Consider the following 22999-nt stretch of genomic DNA (forward strand, 5'->3'; position numbering starts at 1 on the left):
AATTTGATAAAAAATAAATAAAAAAGTGCCAAAGGGAAAAAAAGGTCTGGCTGAAAACGGCCACATTCTTAAACGCTACAGAAATGTTTCAAATATATACAAATTTGATGATAAAAAAGGTCTGGCTGGAAAGCCATATGAAGTTAATAACGGTACTGTACACAGTAAAATTTGATGCTATCTGCAGTACAAAAAAAACAAAAACGTTATACATAACATTTGTAAATGAACACTGTGGATTCTGCTGTGTATGTATCCCTCAAAGGCACTGAATGAAGCCCACATTTTAAAGGTTACAATGTTGAGTCCAGATATACAGTATTTTAATATAATAACATCTTATAATAGCATTAATACAAGCATGTACTTTTATTTGAACAGAAATCAGCTACTACATTCATAACCACAGATGTATACATTAATTGTGGTGTATTTTACAAAATATGCACATTCATGTCATCTATCACTCTAAAAAGCATAACAAATAACACTGTTTTGTAAAGTCCAACAAAAATCATCAAACAAAAATAAGAAAGGCTGCCTGCTACACATTCATTTAGGTAATATTTGCTTTGCTGGATTGGGGGACAGGCGTTTCAATATTGACACTCTTAATCATGTACATTTTTTATGATTTATAACTATTTAACCCCTGTTTTCTCCCAATGTAGTCGTTATGCCAATTCATTCCTCCCCACACACTAGTGTTTTTACTGCTGTTGTATCCCACTGACTCACCTACCAGTGAGGAGCCCCCACCGAGAGGACGTAGGACCTTCGTCTCACGACTCCCGCTCAACACTCCCCGCTGACAGGTGTTGCCTCAGCCCGTAGGTGTATGTGCAATGACCAATATCACCCTCCCCGCTCGGCTTCCCTCCCCCGAAGATGGGTCAATCGTGTTCGCATAGACACCCGACAAAGCCCGATGTACCACGTGGATTCGAACCTACAACCTCCGTGGTTAGGTGGTGGGCAGGGACTGCCCCACCCGAGTGCCTTTGGTCATGTAAATGTAAGTAAAAAAACTGATTTTTGTATCTTTCAGTTATCTAAAAGGTGCTACAAATACAGTTCCATTTGTAATATGAAGGACTAATGGTGGTTATATACACAGTTGTCAGAAAAAAATCAGTTAAATTAACATTGGAGTTGTCTATGAACAAGCATTTGACTGATTCCAAATCAGCCCCTAACACACTGCTTGTGAATTGCACTGTATTGTTTTAAAGCTGCTGTGATATTTTGTTAAAATAAGTGTTAAATAGCTCTATATTCCAAATCATTGCTATGGAGTGTTCAGTAACGGGGGTCTCCCCATCTTTCTAGTGCTCTAGTGAACAGAAAATACATTTTCAGGTAGGGATACCAATTTCATCCAATCAGGAGAGAGAACTCATACAGGCTACAGGATAAGAAAGTGAAATTGGAAGTGATGGGGAAAAGAATCGTTGTCAAAATTGGTTAATACATGATTTTTGTGGGGTTCTCTCTCCTGATTGGATGAAATGTGTAACCCACCAGGAAATGTATTAACTGTTTACTAGAGTGGAGCTGAAGTGATGGGGAGACCCCTGTTACTGAATAAATACTCTATAGCAATGTTTACTTTGATAATATACTAGAGCTTTAACCTTTTCAAGATAAACTTTTGGTGTCAATCAAAACCCATTCAACTTCACCCATTTTCAACCTATCTTAATATAATTGGTCCTCACTAATGCTCCTGATAAAATGGTAACATTTTTGAGCATTAGTGAGGCCCAATTATATGAAGATGGGTTGAAAATGGGTGAAGTCGTCCTTTAAAGCGATAGTTCACCCCCAGAATGACTTTTTTTCTATTGATTAGTCACCCCGTGGAGACTTGAATAAATGGATATTTTTTAGTTTTTGTCGAATTCCTAAGCCAATAATTTGATGACCGGCAGCGGTTTTGGTAGGAGACACAAAGAGTCTCCTTTGTGTCTCCTACTGGAACCGCTGCCTAACGGTCTGCTGGTCATCAAATTATTGGCTTAGGAATGCGACAAAAACAAACATGAATTCAAGTCTGGGTGTACTATCCCTTTAAGTTAAAGCCTGTTAAATCTATTCAAAACATTTAAACGGACCATTTTGTACATCAGGGGAAAACAACTGGAGAGTGTTAAAGCAAACACTCTATTTTTAGTGCAGTTTATCTTTTTACCTTCCCTTTGTTAATTATTCAGGTTTTCCAAAAACGATGCAATGTTTCAGACAGAAAACGCTGACATCGTGACCTTTGGTATTGTCAATAGGGGACAACGGTGACACACGTCCACCCAAAGTTCAGAACAGTCATACTAGTATGACTACTGTAAGTGTTAAATTAACACTAAGGATTTTACCACTGTATCTAACAGATGGAATCACGAGTCACAACTTAGGATCACGTGTTGAATATTGTAGATGATGATTTCAGGCTGTTGATGCTATCTGATCCTAGAGCAGTTCATAATTAGCTTTCACGATCCAGGAGCCTGTGAGAGTCTGGTTTGGGGTCAGTCCATATACTTCTCAGCACGCAGTATTTGGCAGTACATCAACAGAGAAAAAACCAGGGCCAGGAGCTGACATGGAGAGAAAACAGGCACATGTATGATGAATTATGACAATAACTTCAAATAAATTGTGGCAGTTGGCGATAGTGGTTATTAAAGAGAAGCAAATTATTCTTTAATGACCTTTTTTCTACTTGTTTTCAATTATTTAAAAAACATTTTCATTTGTTTTTTCTCTCCAGTTTCATTGTTATGCCAATTCGCCTCATGCATGTGTATACACTTTGACATGCTCCCCATTGCTCTGGGGAGGGTGTATTAGACAACCATGTCTCCTCTGATACACATGGAGCTGCTTTATTTATTTCACTGTGACCAGCGTAGTGATGAGTTTCACAGGAAGGGCAATGCGGAGGAAAACGCTATCCCTCGCAGTTCTGCTCCATACTGAACAGGTACCTCGACCAACCTGTAGGTGTCGCTAGGGCAAAGACAGAGCTCACCCTCTCCACCCGGCTTCCCACCCACAAACACGGCCAATAGGCTCTATGCACAGCAGCCATATTGGACAGAAATTGGGCCCCTTCCTTGCTTCCTTCACAGGTGTTACCAATGATTCCAATGAAGGCTCTGTTCCATTTAGTGTAGCACAGTGGTTCTCAAACTTTTTAATTTCAAGGACCCACATAACTCTGAGAGTGTACAAATGGAACCAAATGGACCCTCCCGGGTCCATTTGGTTCCATTTGTACACTCTCAGAGTTACACCCTCTCAAAGGACCTTGAGGGTCCCTGGACCACACTTTGAGACCCACTAGTATTTCTAGTGAGCCAACATGCACAATTTCAGCACCCTGACTCTGTTTGACCAGAATGGAACAGAGCCTTCATTAGTATCATTGGTAACACCTGTGAAGGAAGTCAGAAGAGGCCCAATTTTTCTCCAAAATGGCTGCTGTGCATAGAGCCTAGAGCTGGAATGCCCGGCCAAACTGGAGGCACCGTGGAAGATACGAAGCTCATTCTCCATTTTCCAGCATGTATATTTAAGCACCCAGAACTATTGAAAGAAAAGGTTAACTACCTGCACGATGCCGATACACACTCCAAACACAAGCACTGAAGGGATGTTGTCTAACAGCCACTGCCGGGCTTTCTGGTAACATGGCTGTAGAGAGAAGAGAGCGGAGACACAGATATTGAGCTACGAGATCGAGTGACAAAAGGAAGTGGTGTTGACGGACGGATGGATGGATAGAGAGAGATGGCATGCGATATTGTTTTTCCAAGGATGGTTGGGGAAGAGGAGCGTTTGTTTTTGTTAACACTTTTATGCAGACAGGCGTACCACCAGTGAGGCCTTAAGACTCTCGTGAGGCATGCCTGAGTGCACCATCTTGAGTTGGTAAGCCATCATGGATGGAATAATTTATCATGTGAAGCAAAACAAGCGCAAAGATTTGAGTTGCGAATGTCCGCTTAAAAAAAAAAAATCAAATATTTGCACAAATCTTTCAAAAATAGCAGATCTACAAGCTCATAGTGCGGCACTCAGTGCCACGCTATGAGCTTGTATATCTGCTATTTTCCGTTAAAGGATGAAGGGGTGGCAGATGACAGAAATGTGGAGTGCAGAGGGTGGTGGCTGGTGGTGTTGCAAGAACATGGCAAAAACAAAACTTGCATTGTCACAGCGTGATCCATTCCTGACATTCTTTTAACGTGTGAAATACACACACACACACACACACACACACACACACACACACACACACACACACACACACACACACACACACACACACACACACATCTGGAAACAATCTGGATTCTGTTAACCACTTAAATTAAACCCTCTACACTTCATTGGCCAGGGTCCCCCCCCCTCTACAACGAATCTCTTTGATAAATCTAGCCGATCCACACAGGCTCACAACACGTCGCAACGTGACACGCTGTGAGCTTGTAGATCGGCTATTTTCGCCGAATGTTATGACATGCCTAGAACAGAGGCTCTAGGGCTCATGTGGTTAGGACTGACCTCGCTCCATCCGTCAACACAGTGCGTCATCCCGTCAGAGCAGCACGATGAGGGCAGCGTGCCGTTCAGCACGTCATACCAATCCGTTTTATCTGACACACCGCAGCATTTGAACTGGGGGGGAGAGAGAGAGAGAGAGAGAGAGAGAGAGAGAGAGAGAAAGGTCAAGTCCAGTGGTGTAAAGTAACTAAGTACATGTACTCAAGTACAGATTTGAGGTATCTTAACTTTACTGGAGTATTTCCAATTTTCAATACTTTTACTTCTACTCCACTACATCTCGGAGGCATACTGTATATTGTACTTTTACTCCACTTCAATCATTTGAAAACTTTAGTTACTTGTTAGATTTTTTTGATTATTTCAAAACATACATTCACCACTTTAGCCTTTTATATACCATGGCTATTTGAAAATAGCTGATCTACATGCTCACAACGCGCCGCAATGCGACGAGTTGTGAGCTTGTAGATCACCTATTTTCAAAAGATTTGTATACATATTGAACTTGTGAAATGGGACATTCTACACAATGAGTACTTTCTACTTTTGATACATTAAGTACATTTTGATGCCAATACTTTTGTACTTTTACTCAAGTAAATTAAAAAAAACGGCCTTTTACTTGTAACAGAGCATCTCTAGATTGTGGTATTGAGACGTTTGCTTAAGTAAAACATTTGAGTACTTCTTCCACCACTGGTCAAGTCTATCGGCCCTGTCTTGATTGAGAAAAATAAGAACTTTTACCCCCTCCACTCAGTTCTGTCCTCATATGCCTCGTTTATACTTATTTGCGCACCGGTATCATGCACCAGGTAAAGCAGATTTACAAGTGAGATTGCACATCTGCTATTTTAAGTGTGCGACACTGGTGTGCAGCTAAGCATTACTCAGGCTTTATTTGATCTAGGATCAGAGAAACTAGCCTGTAAACCAGACAAATGTGCCAGAGTGAATTGATTTGCTCTGTATTAGTCTGGCCATGCCAGGCTACAGAGAAAAAACAGATCGCAGTAGTTCATCATTTTATTTCTGATTTCTTGTAATGTTGACCATCTGGGAACCAAAGCTTGTTCTATATCTGCGCCTGCAAGTCCTTCTGGAACAGACCGTCGGCTAAACGTCCACGGTGTTGATGTAAACTGCAGTAACCTGAATGTATCTGGACATTTTTACAGTCACGCCTCCAATGCAGATGGATCTCATCTGTTGGGAGACGTAAGTGATGCTTAAATCACTTAGGTAGTGTATACTGTATAAGCACCACAGAGGGAGAATTCCTCACCATTCTCTGGACATTGTCCCAGGATTTTGTTAGTCCTTCATCGCTTCTGTAAACCTTCATTCCGTCTTTTAAATCGCTTTGAGCTTTGTCGTCCAGCTGAGAGAAAGAGAAAGTAAGACTGTAAGACAGACAGACATTCATTGTGTGCATTAACCCATTAACACCTGAGGCCGATTCTAAAACTAAACAGTTTTCTGAAAAACAAATGTTCAAGATTTTTCAAAAATAGCCAAAGTAAAACATATGCTTGAAGTGGTTAAAATGATCAGTGGTTAAATCAGGACACTGATGCTTTCCCGGTTTTAATGGGTTTAAGGGTTTTAACGGGAAAGTTATTTGAGGCATGCAGGTACTGTGTATCATTTGTGAATTGTTTAGAATCATCAATAGGCTCTATGCACAGCAGCCATATTGGAAAGAAATTGGGCCTCTTCTTACTTCCTTCACAGGTGTTGCCAATGATACTAATGAAGGCTTTGTTCCATTCTGGTCAAACAGAGTGTGGACCAGGGACCCTCATGGTTCCTTGAGGGGGTTTCCAAATGACACCTTGTGGGTGTGCAACTCTGAGAGTGTACAAATGGACCCGTAAGGGTCCATTTGGGTCCATTTGTACACTCTCAGAGTTATGGGGGTCCCTGAAATTAAAAGGTTTGAGAACCAACTGCTGTGCTACACTAACTACACAACTTCATTAGAATCATTGGTAACACCTGTGAAGGAAATAAGGAAGAGGCCTTCCTACTACTTTCCAATATGGCTGCTGTGCATAGAACACAATGTATTAACAGATAATACACTTGATTCATTCAACTACAATTATTCACGAAAGGCAATACATAATACTATACAGTGGTGGTAGTTTCAACTTTCACGTTCCTTTTGACAGCTTAAGATTATTTAATGATAACTGTAGAGACGAGACACCATGTGAAACAGACACCAAATTCATGTTTATGTGGACAGTGTACTGACAGCTTGAACTAAAATACATGTGTTCTTCTTAACGTTCTGCCGTTATGAATGTGTAAAGCAGTATAGTAACTTTGGCAGAGTTGTGCTGAAGGTCTTGCAGTCCTTCTAGAAAGTGAAAACTTTAAATGATCCAAGTTGTGTTATCTGAGTGACACTGCTGGGTAATAATACAGTAATTGATAATAGCAGTGAGTGGTTCGGAGGTATCTAGAGGATGTTTTGGGTCTTTGTCTTAACCACTTAAGCCCCATTTCAAAGTTTTTGAATAAAAAAAAAAATATGCTGATCTACAATCTCAGAGCAGCATGCTCAGCCCGATTAGAGCCCTGTTGAATTAAAGTTAAATATTTCAAAGAATACAAAACGTGGAGAAAATTTGTGCAGGTTCTTCTGTGGCCTACTGGCAGTGTGCACAAGAAATTATTGCTCCAGCAGTTTCTGATATCTATTCTGGACACACAGACACAGATACACAGACCTTCTTCTAGACATCTCTGCCTCCTACAGAGCCATGCCGTAAAAACAGAACTTTGGTTGTTAGTGGCACAAGATAGTTGTTAGTGGCACAAGATGATATGAGGTGGCTAAGCTTTCTTCTTAGCCACCTCAGATGACAAACCGAACAGAGCTTCCGTTTGTAGCGTTGGAAGATTGTGGAAGAGCTCTGGCTTAACTCATTCAGTGCCACTGGACGTCTAAGACGTCCGTTGATATAAGCCCTGAGTGCCACTGGGCGTCTAAGACGTCCAAAAAAATAATAATCTAATTTTATTATTTTTTATTTTTGGAAAAACATGTTCAGAACCCAAGATATGATGATTTGAAGATTTGCTGCTCCATTCACTCTTTGTTTAACTAATTACTGAAAAAGGCTGTATCTCGGCTCCTAAGCACTTTTTTTGTTATAATGAATTTTGGCTGTGGCACTCAGAAGCCAAAATTCCATACATAAGCTGGGCACTGAATGAGTTAAGAGGCAAGGTCATAATCAAGCTCGAGGTCAAGATGACATAACCGGCCACATACCAGGAATATACCAGGAACAGAGAGACCTAGAACAAGACATGTTGACGTAGGAAGGGTTTACTCCCCCAGGGCAAGCTACACTCCACAATGTACTGGAGATGATCTGGCCTAACCAAATGCTGCTGCGCTCGCCTGCGTCACCCACTGGAAAGACGTGACGAAGAAGACCCCCAGGCGCATTTATTTTTTAATGAATTCTCCAGCATGTATGGTTGTAATGCACTCCTGAAAAGAATTGGTGCCGGTCAGCGGCTGTAAGTCATCCATTTTGTTGCTTAGCCGAGCAAACACTAGAGAAGCAACATGCAGGAAGTGTGATGCGGAAGCCATGCTTCCTCTAACAAGGATGCATTTTCCCCTGTCTCTAGTCTGGGAGACCTGGGAGACCATGACCATGGATTCGGCATTGTAAAGACTATGGGAGGGGCTCAGCATTGTGGGATAGAGCCAGTGCTCATAATGTCCCTGATATTCAACAGCATATCCCGGATGATGGGAAAACAGTTGGAATGTCCTGCTCTAACCCTATACCCACTGAATTTGACAGTAAACACAAAAAAAAACAGAGTAACCTTACAGTGGACGTCTGATGTTTCTGGCTGACGCCCAGTTTGAGCTCTTTCATGTGGATCACACAACATGTACTTAAGAGTTTGCTGAGTAAAGGTCAGCGTTTCATAAAGTCCCCCCCAAAAATAGCCTGCACTGGTGCTGTATGAGAGTGAAAAAAACAGAATGAAGAAGCATATTTGCTATAAAAATGGGCTGAAAATGATCTATGACATAGTTGGGAGATAGACGATACACAGTAAAATCCTCAGTGTTCATTTATCCATTTGTAACTCTTGAGAGGGTACAAATTTGTACTAGAGTTGTACCGATACCAATACTGGTATCGGAAAAGCTGCGGATAAAGCCTAAAATGCTGGTATCGGTATCAGCGGGTTACACCAGTGAATGCCAATCCGATGCCATTTACAGTAAACAATTATTGATTATTGTATGTTGAATGCTTCAGTTAATGTTGCACTGCTGTTTTATAGTCTTACTGTGCTATTTACAATATTATTTTACTCATTTGTGGCTGCACTTTAACAATTATTGATGATATATTGTTATTTATTCCTAGATTTTTGTATTATGCATTGGCATACTCGGTATCAACTGATAGGCAAGTTGCCTGTATCAGAATCGTATCCGGAAGGAAAGAATGGTATTGGTACGTCTTTCATTTCATTTGTACCCTCTCAGAGTTAAATGAGAGGGAGGATTTGACTGTGACGATGTGGACTGACCTTCTTGTGAAACAGGTGGATGATCACTGCAAGAGTCACCTCCGTCAGCACCAGGATCAACAGGATCACAAAGAACTGCAGAGGGAGAGAATGGAAGTCAGTTCCAGCATGAGGTGCGTGTGTGTGGAGAGACGTAAGCGGAAAGTTCCAAAAGTTTAACAGATGTACAAGCTTGTAGATGGTCTGTAAAATAAGTGTAAAATGGGGCTTAAAACATGCAAGAAGCCTTCCCATAGCATTCAAAACAGTGTACATTTTTTGGACAGCAGATTTCGATTTTAGTCTACTAAATCCACAGTTGATTTAGTCAACTAAAATCTATTTTGGCAGGCCTTGATGGCGTCGTAATGCTTGATTTGTAGACCGAGCTTGTAGATCGGCTATTTTCAGAGCGTGACACCCGCACACAACCAAGAATAAAATGACTTGTCTTAGTTCGATTGCATCATCTCTCCACTCCCCTCCCTTTTAGTCTAGTTTTTATTTGTTGACGACATTGTCAATATATCTAGTCATAGTTTTAGTCTTCATATCTTACTTTTTATTTAGACAAACATTTTTCGTCATAGTTTTAGTTAACGAAATTAACACTGATTCAAAGCGATGTCTAATATGCCCAACGACATATTATTCTATATACAGAATAGAATAAAATATGAATTATGTCTTCGTTGGGCAGGGACGACTCTCACCGTCATCAGAAGGCACCGCTGCTCCTTCAGCGCGCCGAGGCATCCCAGAAAACCCGTCACCATGGTAACACCCCCGGCAACCAGCAGCAGATTGGCAGCCGAGAGGGAGGGGAAGGACAGCGGCAGCGAGGAGAACTCCGCCTGCGTGAAGGACAGCCACACCCCTACGCCAAATAAGCCGCACCCTCCGAGCTGGAGGGCGGAGGAGGGGACGGACATAAGAACAGAGTTCAGTGTTTTATTAGGAAACCGTTATCACGATTAAGGCCGATTTATACTTTGTCATATGACAGGGCATAAATTAGGCGTTACACGGACATGCCACGTTTTCAAACCTGTGTCCCAGCTCCATCAGCGTTGTATCAGTGAACGGTACTGGATTGGTACTGCGTTCAAGCATAGAGTTTGGATTGTTCATATACATTTTAGACCATTCATTTAGATTGGTTCTCAAATGATGTGCCGACACACACTGGTTTGCTGTGAGACAAATCCAGGTGTGCCTTGGGATTTTGTGACAACCACACATTTATTACATTATTGCAGGATATATACAACTATGCAAAAAGTTATAAATTATTTTAAACATTTACTATATCAGTACTTTGTGCACACTCATTGTTTTCAATTCTATACCCTACAAAAATATATTCTAACCACTTTCAACCTGGCATCCCTATTTTGGGCATGTCATTATAGGCTAAATCTTTAATTGATTTACTTATTTTCCACAAATGAATTGAAAAATAGCGAATAGCGTAATGAGCTTGTAGATTGACTATTTTCACTATGAATACAGGTGTGCCTTGAGACTTTGGCTTGCCCATTGGTGTGCCTTTGGCACAAAAAGTTTGAAGCCACTGCCTTAAGCTACTGCACTTTAAATTTCCTTGGGTGTATAAAATGATCCTTCCAACCATGGCAGAAAGCACTGGATGGGAGGAGGAATGTTTGGCAGAACCTCTGATCTGAAGCTAGGAGTCCAGCGAACGTCCAGTAAAACGGCAAAGGAATCTGATTCAGGTGAGCCAAATCTCAAGCTGCTGTAACAAGACGCTGTTTTGGCAGTCGCCCTATGCCAAAAGATATACTAATCATACAAAAAGCAATGATGCTTCCCCTTAAGTCATGTGTAGAAAATGTGGCAGTGGAGAAGCTATGCTAATTTCTTTCCAAGCTGGATTCCAGGCCCCAAGGTATAATCATCGGCCCCTGTTTGACCTACATAAACAGAACGTTGGCACAGGGGACCACCTAAGCTCATTTCCATATGCTCTTACCAACGAGCACATGTTCGCCATTAGTAAGCCTGGATTTAACATGCCGCTGTGGCGCCAAACCTCGCCTTAATACAGTTATACCCCCTTGATCACAGCCTGTTTCTCATTGACTTCACAGCCCATTTTGGGCTGGCTTATTCCAGTCTAATTCAGATGCCTGGAACTAGTTTATCTGCGGCAGTATAGAATGTATTGTGCATAATTCAGAGCTTGCTGGTGTGGAAAAGTGCCACACGAGATCTTACTGTAGGTCTGTTTTCTACAAAAGCTTGCTCTCAGTTGCATTGGGAGTAAATAGGATGACACTGAAGCTAATTTAGTGCTGACTTAAGTAAACAAATCCTTTTAAGTAGTGGTAGCAAATGTAGTACTTGTGTAAAGGTCGATTACACTGAAGTGGAAGTATTGGCTTAGCATCAAACACAAAAGTACATGTGAATGTCTTTGATACAAAGTATGATGTCGCTGAAACACAGAAACGCTTTAACTGTTAAGGTAAACGGGACTTTGCTTGCTCTGATGCTCATCCAAAGCTAGAAGGTTCATTATTCTTATGAAGTGATAAAAGCTTTATTGGTTGTCCATTTGGCTGTCCATTTGTTCCTCTGTAACTGTGTGATGTGTGACAACAATCTTTAAATGTTTTAAATGCAGCCTATAGTCAAAGTAGAAATGGAATCAGTCAGATGATGCATGGGTTCCTCAAACCATGCATTTATTTATGTACAGTACTTAAAACCGTACATACGTATATTTTACATGTATTTAGTTTGCATGCTGCCTCTGTATTTGCTAAACCCTGAACATGACAAGTTATGGTAAGATTAGTGGTAAATAAAACCGAAATCTATTCCCAGATACTGACCCAGAAGATGAGGTTGAAGACAAACATCAGGTATTTGACGCAGCACAGACACTTCCGAGATGCCGACATTCTGTGAGAGAAGGACAGAGAGACAGAAGAGAAGGGGGGAAGGGAGAGAAATACATTTCATTGTTAGAAAATTACTTCGGTGACTTCATTGGTGAAACATTTTCCTCACATCCATAGCATTCATCTGTGTTTCCTGTGTGTCTGTGGGTGCATGACATGTGGGTTAGTGTGGTGAAATGAGCTGACTGGGGGGGGGGTGTCTTATGGGTTTGTTGTGGTGTGTCACTGTGGTCAGTATGTGTTTGTTTGTATGTGTTTGCACGAACACACATGTGCATATTTGCATGTGTGTATACATCAAAGGCAACACATTTACAGTACACCGGAACGTAAATAACAAGTAAAAAACAAAACAACCAATAGCTAAGATGTAATCATTTTTGCAAACAATAGGTGCAGCATATAGTGGAGTGTGGTGCACATTGGTAAGAGCCGTGTGTGTGTGTGTGTGTGTGTGTGTGCGTGTGCGTGCGTGCGCGCGCATATTTGCAGCGTAAGCTCATTCTGTCACTCCGGGTCCCTGTCTTAACTGCAGAGTCCAGTGACCTGTTCCCAACACAGGAAGTAGAGCCGCTGACAGGAAGGAACCCCCCTCCCTCCCTGGTTGAGAGCTCTAATTGTGTTAACCACCGCCAGGCTGCGGGGGCCGTTTACCCTGACCAATGGAGGGGCAGAGCTGTGACTCACCACATAGTTTAAGGTATAGCTCACGCACCCCCCCCCCCCCCCCCTCCCCCCCCCCAACACCCCCCCACACACACACACACCACCCCCACCCCAACAAATCTCAAAGAATGCACCGAGTTTACAACTATAGTGAAAAACATTCATTTTAAGTGCAATAAAATTAAGGTTCTAGTGCTTCGAGAGCTCTTGTTGCATAACAATGGAATCTAGACTGGAACAGAATAAAGATGATTATGTTGTTTTGATGCAACACATTGTTAGCTTGTAGATAAGTATAAGTTAACCACATTAACCCTGGTGTCCCTATTTTTGGCATTTTTTACATTTTCACTATTTGTTGTCCACCGAAGTATATAGGGCTTCAGTGGTTAAGGTTTGGGGAGACCACAAGGGCCTTTTGTTGGCAATGCTAAAAATTAGATTCTAAAACTTATGCTGACAATACCACAAGATGCTACAAAATAACACTGTTTATAGATTTTGTTCTTGAAATATTAGCTGTGTGGTTTGACATCCAAGCATCTCACTTAATTGTGTGTGTGTGTGTGTGTGTGTGTGTGTGTGTGTGTGTGTGTGTGTGTGTGTGTGTGTGTGTGTGTGTGTGTGTGTGTGTGTGTGTGTGTGTGTGTGTTCAGTTCAGTTGCCAGTGTATTTAATACTTTGAAAAATGGATAGATTTGACATCTCTCTTGTTGCGTCAGTGGTCTCCTGGAAATCCTCCTGAGAATCACAGGCATCCGCACTATCTTTTCCAATTCATCCACTATGGCAGTGGTTCCCAAAGTGTGTGTGTGTGTGTGTTTGTGGGGGGGGGGGGGCATGAGGGTGTTCCAGGGGGTCCCCAGCTAGACGATTGATAATCAGAACCAAACAGACCCTTACGGGTCTGTAACTCTGAGATATGGAGGTCCATGGCGCTACCAAACTGGGGCATCCTTGACATTCAAATGTCTGATAACCAGTGCTCTTTGGAACAACACCAGATTTGACATCTCAGTGACATCACTCTTTCAAGTCTCTGTTCTGTGGTTTCTGGCTTTTAGGAGAGAAGCGTTCACATGTGTCTAAACTGTAGGGTTCCCAAAACCTTGCCTTCAAATAAATATTGTCTGGGATTTTTTTTTTTATTAGACTGCTTGGTTGGATGCTCAGTTCTGATTGGTCAATCACAATTCGGCAGTCTTTTATTTCTCAATAACAGACCTCTGTGCCTAATAACAGACTGTTCACTATCAAGCTCATTTGCAACAACTGTAGCAAGCAACTGTAGAATCTAACAGACCTTTTTCTTTTGCTGAAGCAATGAAATACTTTTTAAATCAATGAAACACGTTTTAAATCAATCAATTACTTTTTAAATCAATCAAATACTTTTTTATATACTTGTGTATATAAACAATTGGAGTGCATTTAGGCGGTCATGTTTTTGATGAATAAACAACCCATTCAGAGTGATTCCTGCATCACACTGAAGGGGGTTATTTATCAATATTGACTGCCTTGCTGTCCATCGTCCCTTACTATGTGACAGGAGTCATACAAGTAGAAGATGACAAAAAAAAAGAAATGGACAGATGCACAAAAGGCTTGGACAGACACATGCCAGTCCTCATGCACGAAAGTGTGTGTGTGTGTGTGTGTGTGTGGTATTCAGAAAAATGGTACCTGAAACTGGGATTCAGAGGCTGATTTCACACGTTTGTGTTCTCCGGTCTCCTCTTTATTCAGTCCTGAATCGGTTTGAGTTCTTTCTTACGTTTTTCCACTGCAGGTATTCCTTCAGGACCGGTCAGATAAATTGTATTCTTCCCCCTCTTATCCCCCTTTGCTTTGCTCTCCCGTCCAAAGTATTGTTCTTTGACTGTAGGACGTCTCTCTCTCTCTCTCTCTCTCTCTCTCTCTCTCTCTCTCTCTCTCTCTCTCTCTCTCTCTCTATCTCTCTCTCTCTCTCTCTCTTGCTCTCGTTCTCGTAGATTAAAATAAATTGCCTGTCGTTCACTGTTTAACTTGGTTGATAAACGTTGTATGTTTCTGTAGCTATCTAGCTCTCCATCTAGGTTTGTTTATCTTCACTCCCTTCTGCCTGTTCTCTTATCCGCTGTTAGCTCTCTCTCTCTCTCTCTCTTTTCTCTCTCTCTCTCTCTCTCTCTCTCTCTCTCTCTCTCTCTGCCTCCCAATTCTTTCCAGATGTCTGTTTTGTTACACCCCCCATCTCCCTCCCCCTCCTATTTTGTTCGTGCTCTCTCCAGAGTAGTCATTCTTTATGTGTTCCTTCCTCCTCCTCCTCCATCCCTCGTTCCATTCCCTTTAGCCTTCATTCTTTTTAGTAGTTCCAAACTATCTTTTAACCCAGACTTCAGGTTCCCCTGTTCATCTGATGATATTCTCTCTCTTAATTTCTTCTATGTTTTTTTCTACACTGGTGCACCCACGTCTCACACACACTCTCACACACACACTCTCACACACACACACACACACACACACACACACACACACACACACACACACACACACACACACACACACACACACACACACACACAATACACCTTTTAGTACCGTAAAAAGTGATGAACACCTCATAAAGGTAGAAGAGCCCCCCCCCCCCCCCCCCCCCACACACGCACGCACACACACACACACACACACACACACACACACACACACACACACACACACACACACTCTTCCTCTCCTTCCTGACCAAATGGTGGATGTGAGATGAGTTGCTCTGGTGGGAGTGTGTTTGTGTGTGGGGGGGGGTTGGTCAGGTTGACATGTGACTTACGTAACATGTGCTCCACATCAGGGTTCTATCAGAGCCTTCTATTAATTAGAGAGTTGCGCCAATGAGGGGTCAGAAACAGCGTCGGTCACGTGGTTCATGTAGCTGGAAATAGTGACAAGGAGCCGTCGACTTCAATGCATTCCATGAACTTCCGGTTTAGGGATTTGTCCCTATTCGCCAATGTGTGTGTATGTAGAAGACCTGGCCCGAAGAAGTGAACAGAGTAACTCTCTAATAGATGGCACTGGGTTCTATATATACAATTGGCTTAATTCCACGCCCTGTTTGTGCGCACGCATACACTGTGATTGGCTAGGCCTGATCACGTGGTGGAATCACTTGGCGGAAGTGTAATGTAGCCTCCGTTAGCATGTTGACGCTAATAATCGCTAACCGTTAACATGGGCTTCCCATAGACGATGCTAATACTAAGCTAATAGTCGCTAACCGTTAACATGGGCTTTCCCAGAGCCGATGCTAATAGTAAGTTAATAATCGCTAATCATTAACTCATTCCCTGCCAACATTTGCAAATCCAAAGCCCAGACCGCCAACAACGTCTTTTGACGTTTCTAGGTTTTTTGTTTCCACTAGATGGCGCTCTTCGCTAACACATGAGTGACCATTTCATTTTTTCCATTACATTTTTTAATCTCTCCTCAAGACTCATTTATTTTCTCTAGCTTTTGTTTTAATGTTGTTTGAGTCTGTTTTCCATCTTGTTTCATATGTTTTCATTTTTGCATTGTCCTGTGACTATGTTGTTGCACAGGCCTGTTCTGTTGATGCCTTCTACATCACTTTGGTCAATTTCGATTGTTGTAAATGTGCTATATAAATAAAGCTTGATTCGATTTGTAATAACCAAATCTGTTGAAAATCAGCTGAAAATTCAGCGAGATACGATTGTTTTATCTCCTGCTTCATACATTAGGACAGTGGTTCTGGTTGGCGACGCCAGTGCCACTGCTTTTCGGCAGCACCGCGGCAGATGCCTTTGTCGGAAAATGCACTCACTCCTTCTTCTTTTCTGGATCAAGGCCCACTTGAAAATCATGAAAGCGTTCGCAGCCCACCCATCTGAACACATATTTTCAGATGGGTGGGCCGTGTCCATTTTCAGAGCACGTTACTTTATTGATCAATCAATCGATTGTGTTCTGGCTCGGATCCATGGAACTAACATAGTTATTGGTATCACTATGAAAACACATTTTTCAAGGGTTTCAAGAAAAAATACCTTTTTGTAAACATTAAAGTTTTTAATATTATATTATTTTAAAAATCGTAAATTGTTTTGCCTAGTTTGTGGGGGCCCACTTGCAAAACCTTACATGTGTATATCATACTCACCATACACACTACTAAGGTAATAAATTAAAGGACAACAACGTCTATTTAAAGGACTGTAAGACTACTTACTAGACAGAATAGTGTAGCGAGATGGGGGTCAACATGTGGCAAGGATCCTTCCTCCACTTCTAATAGTGCGCTGACCTTCACCAGATCATTATGGTGAAAGAGCACCTCCTGCTGGTCAGCCATCTCATACTAATGAAGGCTCTGTTCCATTCTGGTCAAACAGAGTCAGGGTGCTGATATTGTGCATGTTGGCCCACTGGAAACACTCTGTTACACCAGTGGGTCTACAGTTGGGGTCCAGGGACCCTCATGGGCTTCCAAATGGCCCCTTACATGTGTGTAACTCTGAGAGTGTACAAATGGAACCAAATGGACCCGTAAGGGTCCATTTGGTACACTCTCAGAGTTATGGGGGTTGTGGAAACCACTGTGCTACACTAAATGGAACAGAGCCTTCATTAGTATCATTGGTAACACCTGTGAAGGAAGTGATAATATGGCTGCTGTGCATAGAGCCTATTTCAAATCAAAGGAGCCTTTTTGGCATGAGAAAACATGTTTACATTGCAAAAGCAAGTGTCAGACATATATAAAATAAAAACAATAAAAATAACGACACGTTTCGAGCTTGTAGATCTGCTACTTTTGATATTTTTGTGTGATGCTGTAGTATGATCAAGTCGGGCATTCATTGCGAAAAAAACACAAAACGTTAAAATATGGAGATAAGAGGTGTCTACACGACAGCAACGCTATGCATGTAAGGGTACAGTGTTGCACTGTAGCACTTTAATATGAATGTTCTACGTCTTGTATGTATTTTCTTGCTTTGCTTTTCATTGCTGTCGGGTAGAAACCTCTTATCTCCCTATTCAAACTTTTTGTGTTTTTTTGTAAATTAATGCCCTACTTGACAATACTACAGCGTCACACAAAAGCATCAAAAGTAGCAGATCTACAAGCTTTAAACGTGGCGCGAAGCAATGCGTTTTGAGATCTACTTTTGCTATTTTTTTATTAGAATCCTGAAATCCTTTGGACGTAATATATTTCCACCCAACAGAGACGTTTCATTAGTGGGACTTCTAGTTTTTTTTAATACTCTGTCAATTCTATTTTTTTTACGATTTACAATGTTTTAACATTCAAACTGAAAAAATGTAATACATTTAACACCAGAAGGACTTGAACTGAACTTTCCTACTTAGGTTGCATGAGCTGAGAAGAGACAGCCCTAGAGCAGAGAGAGGAGACACCAGAGATGCCCGTAGGACAGAGAGAGGAGAGACCAGTAGGGCAGAGAAAGAAAAGACTTGCTAGAGTTGCCAGGTGGATTCAAACTCGTATATCCTTGTGATTCGCAAGGCGTGGACCTGCTGTCTGAGCCACCAGGTACCACTTGGGGACATTTTGTTTTGCATCATACTGCTGTGTTGTGTAAAATTGTTCATGAGCAATAATCCTGTTTATTCTGAGTGAACTTGATCATACTCTGAAGAACTGCAACAGAATTAACATGATATTACACTTGTTTAACATCTGCAGGGCCCTTTTTAAGAACACGCCTAACAAAAATGTTATTTCTCAATCTACTCATTCTACTGTACACTCAGGAGAGCACCACCAGTTTCCACACCACCAAAGACACAGACTTCACCTTGACAGAACCCACCGGTGACGTGCGACCTGTCACACTGGACCACAACGACCACGGCCGCTGTGGGGGGAAACTTACCGAACCCTCTGAAGACTATCAAACGATGTTGCTGTCTGCCACCCTCTTCCAGCCTTCCTTCATTGGTGAGTTGTGTTTATATGTGTACCATGTGCAATTTAAAAATAGGTGAAAACCTATTCCTTCCACCATGGCTTCTTTTTTTTCTTTTTTCTTTTTGTTAAACAATTTTAAATACATCATTTCTTTACTCTTCCTAATTTTGCCTGCTATTCTGCATTGCTACAGTTTTCAAATGATGTAGTCTTTATTACATAACCCCTTAAGCAAAAAGGTAATTGTTTTCATTGCCTTTCTTTCCAGTGTTCAACGTATTTTGCTCAGGAGATGACGGTTCGATAAAACATGCTCTGTGTGTGTGTGTGTGTGTGTGTGTGTGTGTGTGTGTGTGTGTGTGTGTGTGTGTGTGTGTGTGTGTGTGTGTGTGTGTGTGTGTGTGTGTGTGTGTGTGTGTGTGTGTGTGTGTGTGTGTGTGTGTGTGTGTGCGTGCGTGCGTGCGTGCGTGCGTGCGTGCGTGCGTGCGTGCGTGCTCTGTTGTAATTAAGAGATTCAATAAGGGAATTTTATATATACACAGATTTACAATTAAAAGGGCTTCGGAAAGGGTTCATGCATTAAATTACCACCCATGTCCCAGTCACACATATTTTTCCTCTTCCGTGCAGCCAAGAGTTGTTTTTCCTCTGGGTTACTGGCATTGAGTTCCATCTGACCAATCACATTTATCTGAAAATAATAATTCATGTCTAACTCTTTTTTAATATAAATACTTAATTGAGCACACAATATCCAATGATCTGAGTCAGCTGCAAAGTAATGGACTGTGATTTGAGATGTTTTATCTTTATATTGCAGTAGGTAGATTTCTATAAGATATGAAGTATCCCTTTCAACAAGTTCATACAGATTACATTTTTATACGTTATTCTTAAAATAGGTTCCATGCGGCTCACAGCTTAAAGCTATTTGTCTAGAAGTCTTGTGGAACATGCCAGACCAATTTCAGGTTAAGAATGTGTTATGGTCTTCATTTGTGAAGTATGCCACTCTGCTGCCAGTGGGGTTGCCCATATCTGTTTAATCTGATTTCAGATCAAAACGGACTGCATCTCAATCCACACCCGTCCATCTTACAGTACATATGTCATGCATCACACATGTTATAGATATGCGTTTTTTTAATAAGTTGTGTCATCATGATCCAAGGAATCCAAGTGTGAATGTGTGTGCAAAGTTTCACTTTGCACACACATTCTAAGAAGCCAATCTTAGCCAATCAGGATGGAATATGAAAAATCGGACATATCCGTCTTGATCACATGACTATAGAGGTAATGTGTACCGTTTTGCGTGGTGTTTGGACAAAATCTGTAGGAGTAATACAAAGAAATAGGTTTTGCAGAAATCGGCCTCCTGGTGGCGCTATAACAGGCCGATGTGAGACATTTGGGGCAGAGGTTTTTACTTGACCACATGCATGCACAGTTTCCAATCGGTTCAATGGTGCCGGAGATTAGCTGCTTACACACTGATACACGGATGGACAGGGGCGAAAGCGCAGTCTTGTCTTGGCCTCGCCTTCGGCGAAATACACTGCCCTAGAATATACAAAAAACTATACCGTAGAGAAAAAGCTAAAAGGGCTTTCTAAGCCATCAAAAGGAACATCAATCCAAAATTAAAATCTGGCTAAAGATATTAGACTCCGTTATAGAACCCATTTCCCACTATGGTTGTGAGGTTTGAGGTGCCCTTGCCAACAAAGGGCTTAAGAAATGGGACACCAAACTGAACTGAGACTCTTCAAATCCATTCTCCGTGCCTGGCTTCCAAGAGGAGCACCCAAAGTACACAAAATGTGCTGGAAACAGAGCTACACTTTCTAACCACCATTAATAAAAGAGGCTTTAATTGTCCGAGCTGCTCCAGTGTGTTCTCTTCTACACCTGCCAAAGACATCAGAGACATAAGCTTGCAACAGATTACAAACACCCAAAGAGAGTTGTAAAACATGACCAAATGAATGACAAAAGAAACTCTACTTGCTGGGATGTGCAAAAACAGCAGCAAGATGCTATGACAAGAGAAGGATATACAATGGAATAAAACTACCTTGAGGACTGCTAATCATTATGTTGTCCTGCACTATCTGCACCGAGTTGATCTCGAACATAGAATTACCATACATTACATTACGCTTTTTGTATGGTATTTTAAATACTTTTGAAAAATGATTCCTATTTGTCCCAAAACGTTGGATACCAAGTGATCCTGTAGAATTGCTGCTATTTGTTTCTAAAGTCTTTACGCCAAGCTACCCATGTCTAAATGTATATTTAACTATTTCTCCCCCCCCCATTGTACACCCCTAACCCCTACACATTCAATGCAAATCTGTACTATCCACCATTGTACCCCCCTAACCCTGCACCGTGATTGGCCACCATTGTACACCCCTAACCCCTACACATTCAATGCTAGTCTATACTTTTCTTTAAGTGTGCTTCCATCACTGTGATGACCACTAGCTGTAATATGATTGGCTGACTTTATTGGCTGACTCTATTCAGGACTGTGATTGGCTAGGTAAACACATGACACATGTGCATAGCCCTATAAATAGGACTATGCACTTAAAATAAACACATTTATGTTTTTTTTTAAGTGAATCACCCATTGTGGACCAACCATTGTACACCTCTATTCACACCCTTAGCCCAGTACTGTGATTAGCTAGCAAGAAGCATGATGAAATTAATAACTATAAATATCACCACACACTTCAGAAATATTACTTTTCTTTAAGTGAACTTCCATGACTGTGATGACCACTGTGACCACACACCGCCCACTTCACACTGGGTGTGATTTTTATTTATGTGTCTGATACTGATACATGTTTTCTCATGCCAAAAAAGCTCTTTTGATTTGACATTGTATGAGATGGCTGACCAGCAGGAGGGTGTGGTGGTGATTTTGCCTACACAGTAAAAGTGTTTATTTATCTCTTAGACCCTTTGGGTGAGTTTTTAGATATTTTCAAATGAAAACTACAGATCTGGCTGTGTACTAGTAAAAACATGTTTGTTGTGGGAGGAAAATATTTTTTACATGTGATTTTTTTATGTGATTGCCTTGTGGTTCGATAAGATATTGCATACAACACAGGCCCAGGTGCAAATCCAGTTCAGGATCCTTGCCATATGTTGACCCCCATCTCGCTACACTATTCTGTCTAGTACAGTAAGTGGTCTTACAGTCCTTTAAATATTTACCTTTACTTTAATACCTTAGTAGTGTGTATGGTGTGTATGATATACACATGTAGGGTTTTGCAAGTGGGCCCCCCAAAACTAGGCTAAACAATAAGATTTTTAAAAATAATATAAGGTTAAAAATATCAATAATGGGGGCGCCCGCTGGCCTACCGGTCCAGGCGCATACCACGTACGCTGGTAATCCAGCTTGACAGCGTGTCGCGGGTACTTTTACTGTGTGACACCCCCCCATCTCTCTCCCCATTTCCTGTCAGCCTACTGTCCTGTGGAATAAAGGCATAAAAAGCCCAACAAAATATGTTTTAAAAAAAACATTAATAATGTTTACAAAAAATGTCAAGGTATTTTTTCTCGAAACCCTTGATTCATAGCGATACCAATAACTATATTAGTTCCATTGATCCGAGCCAGAACACAATCGATTGGCTGATCTTTAAAGTAACGTGCTCTGAAAATGCACATGGCCCACCCATCTGAAAGTAATGTGCGCAGCAAACGTTGTGAAGGCAGCTAGAGCCGCCTCAGCGCCGTTCGAGTTCGAAATTAAACAAATATGTTTAGCTCAGCATCATCTATCTAACTTTAGTTAACTTGGCATATGCTTCATATTTTTATAAGATGATCGGATCATCCGTGAGAGTACAATTTGTAAACGTCGGGTTCATTTTGCGCTGCTTGATTGATTGAATGATTGATTGATTGAATACTTTATTAGCAGTTTGCAGAAAAAAGCACAAGAAAGTACAGTTCAATACAAGGTCAGCTAAGAGGATTTAAAACCCAAGAAAGCCTATATGGCTTGTTTCCATTGGGGTCCTTTGTACTCAATTCATAGAGACATTTAATCTCCGTCGCACGGCTTGCGCCTCTGTGCCCAAAAGAACAGATCTATAAGCTGATGACACGCCATGACGCAGTGCGTTGATAGCTTGTATGTCTGTTTTTTTGGTCACAGAGATTCCTTGTCCCAGGGCCCAGAATTTGGTGCACTGCTACGCCACCCACCCATCGATCCATCCTACTAGTTAATATGGGATTTTAAACAGGCCCTCAAGGCACTGTGCATTGATTAACCATGGCAAATGACATC

At 41.4% G+C, this 22999-nt stretch overlaps 1 protein-coding gene across 1 annotated transcript; it reads right to left on the reverse strand.

Annotated features, from left to right (window-relative positions):
* Positions 1-306: 306 nt before the first annotated feature.
* Positions 307-14878, reverse strand: tspan4b (tetraspanin 4b). The gene is made up of 8 exons (XM_084072526.1): positions 14409-14878; positions 11988-12057; positions 9843-10034; positions 9151-9225; positions 5855-5950; positions 4567-4680; positions 3610-3693; positions 307-2594 (listed from the first exon to the last, which is right to left on the reverse strand). The coding sequence occupies exons 2-8, from the start codon at positions 12054-12056 to the stop codon at positions 2526-2528; spliced, it is 699 nt and encodes a 232-aa protein (XP_083928652.1). The 5' UTR covers position 12057; positions 14409-14878; the 3' UTR covers positions 307-2525.
* Between the last annotated feature and the right edge of the window lie 8121 nt (positions 14879-22999).

The sequence above is a fragment of the Gymnoscopelus microlampas genome (genome assembly GCF_963454915.1).
Source record: "Gymnoscopelus microlampas genome assembly, chromosome: 11".
NCBI lineage: Eukaryota > Metazoa > Chordata > Actinopteri > Myctophiformes > Myctophidae > Gymnoscopelus > Gymnoscopelus microlampas.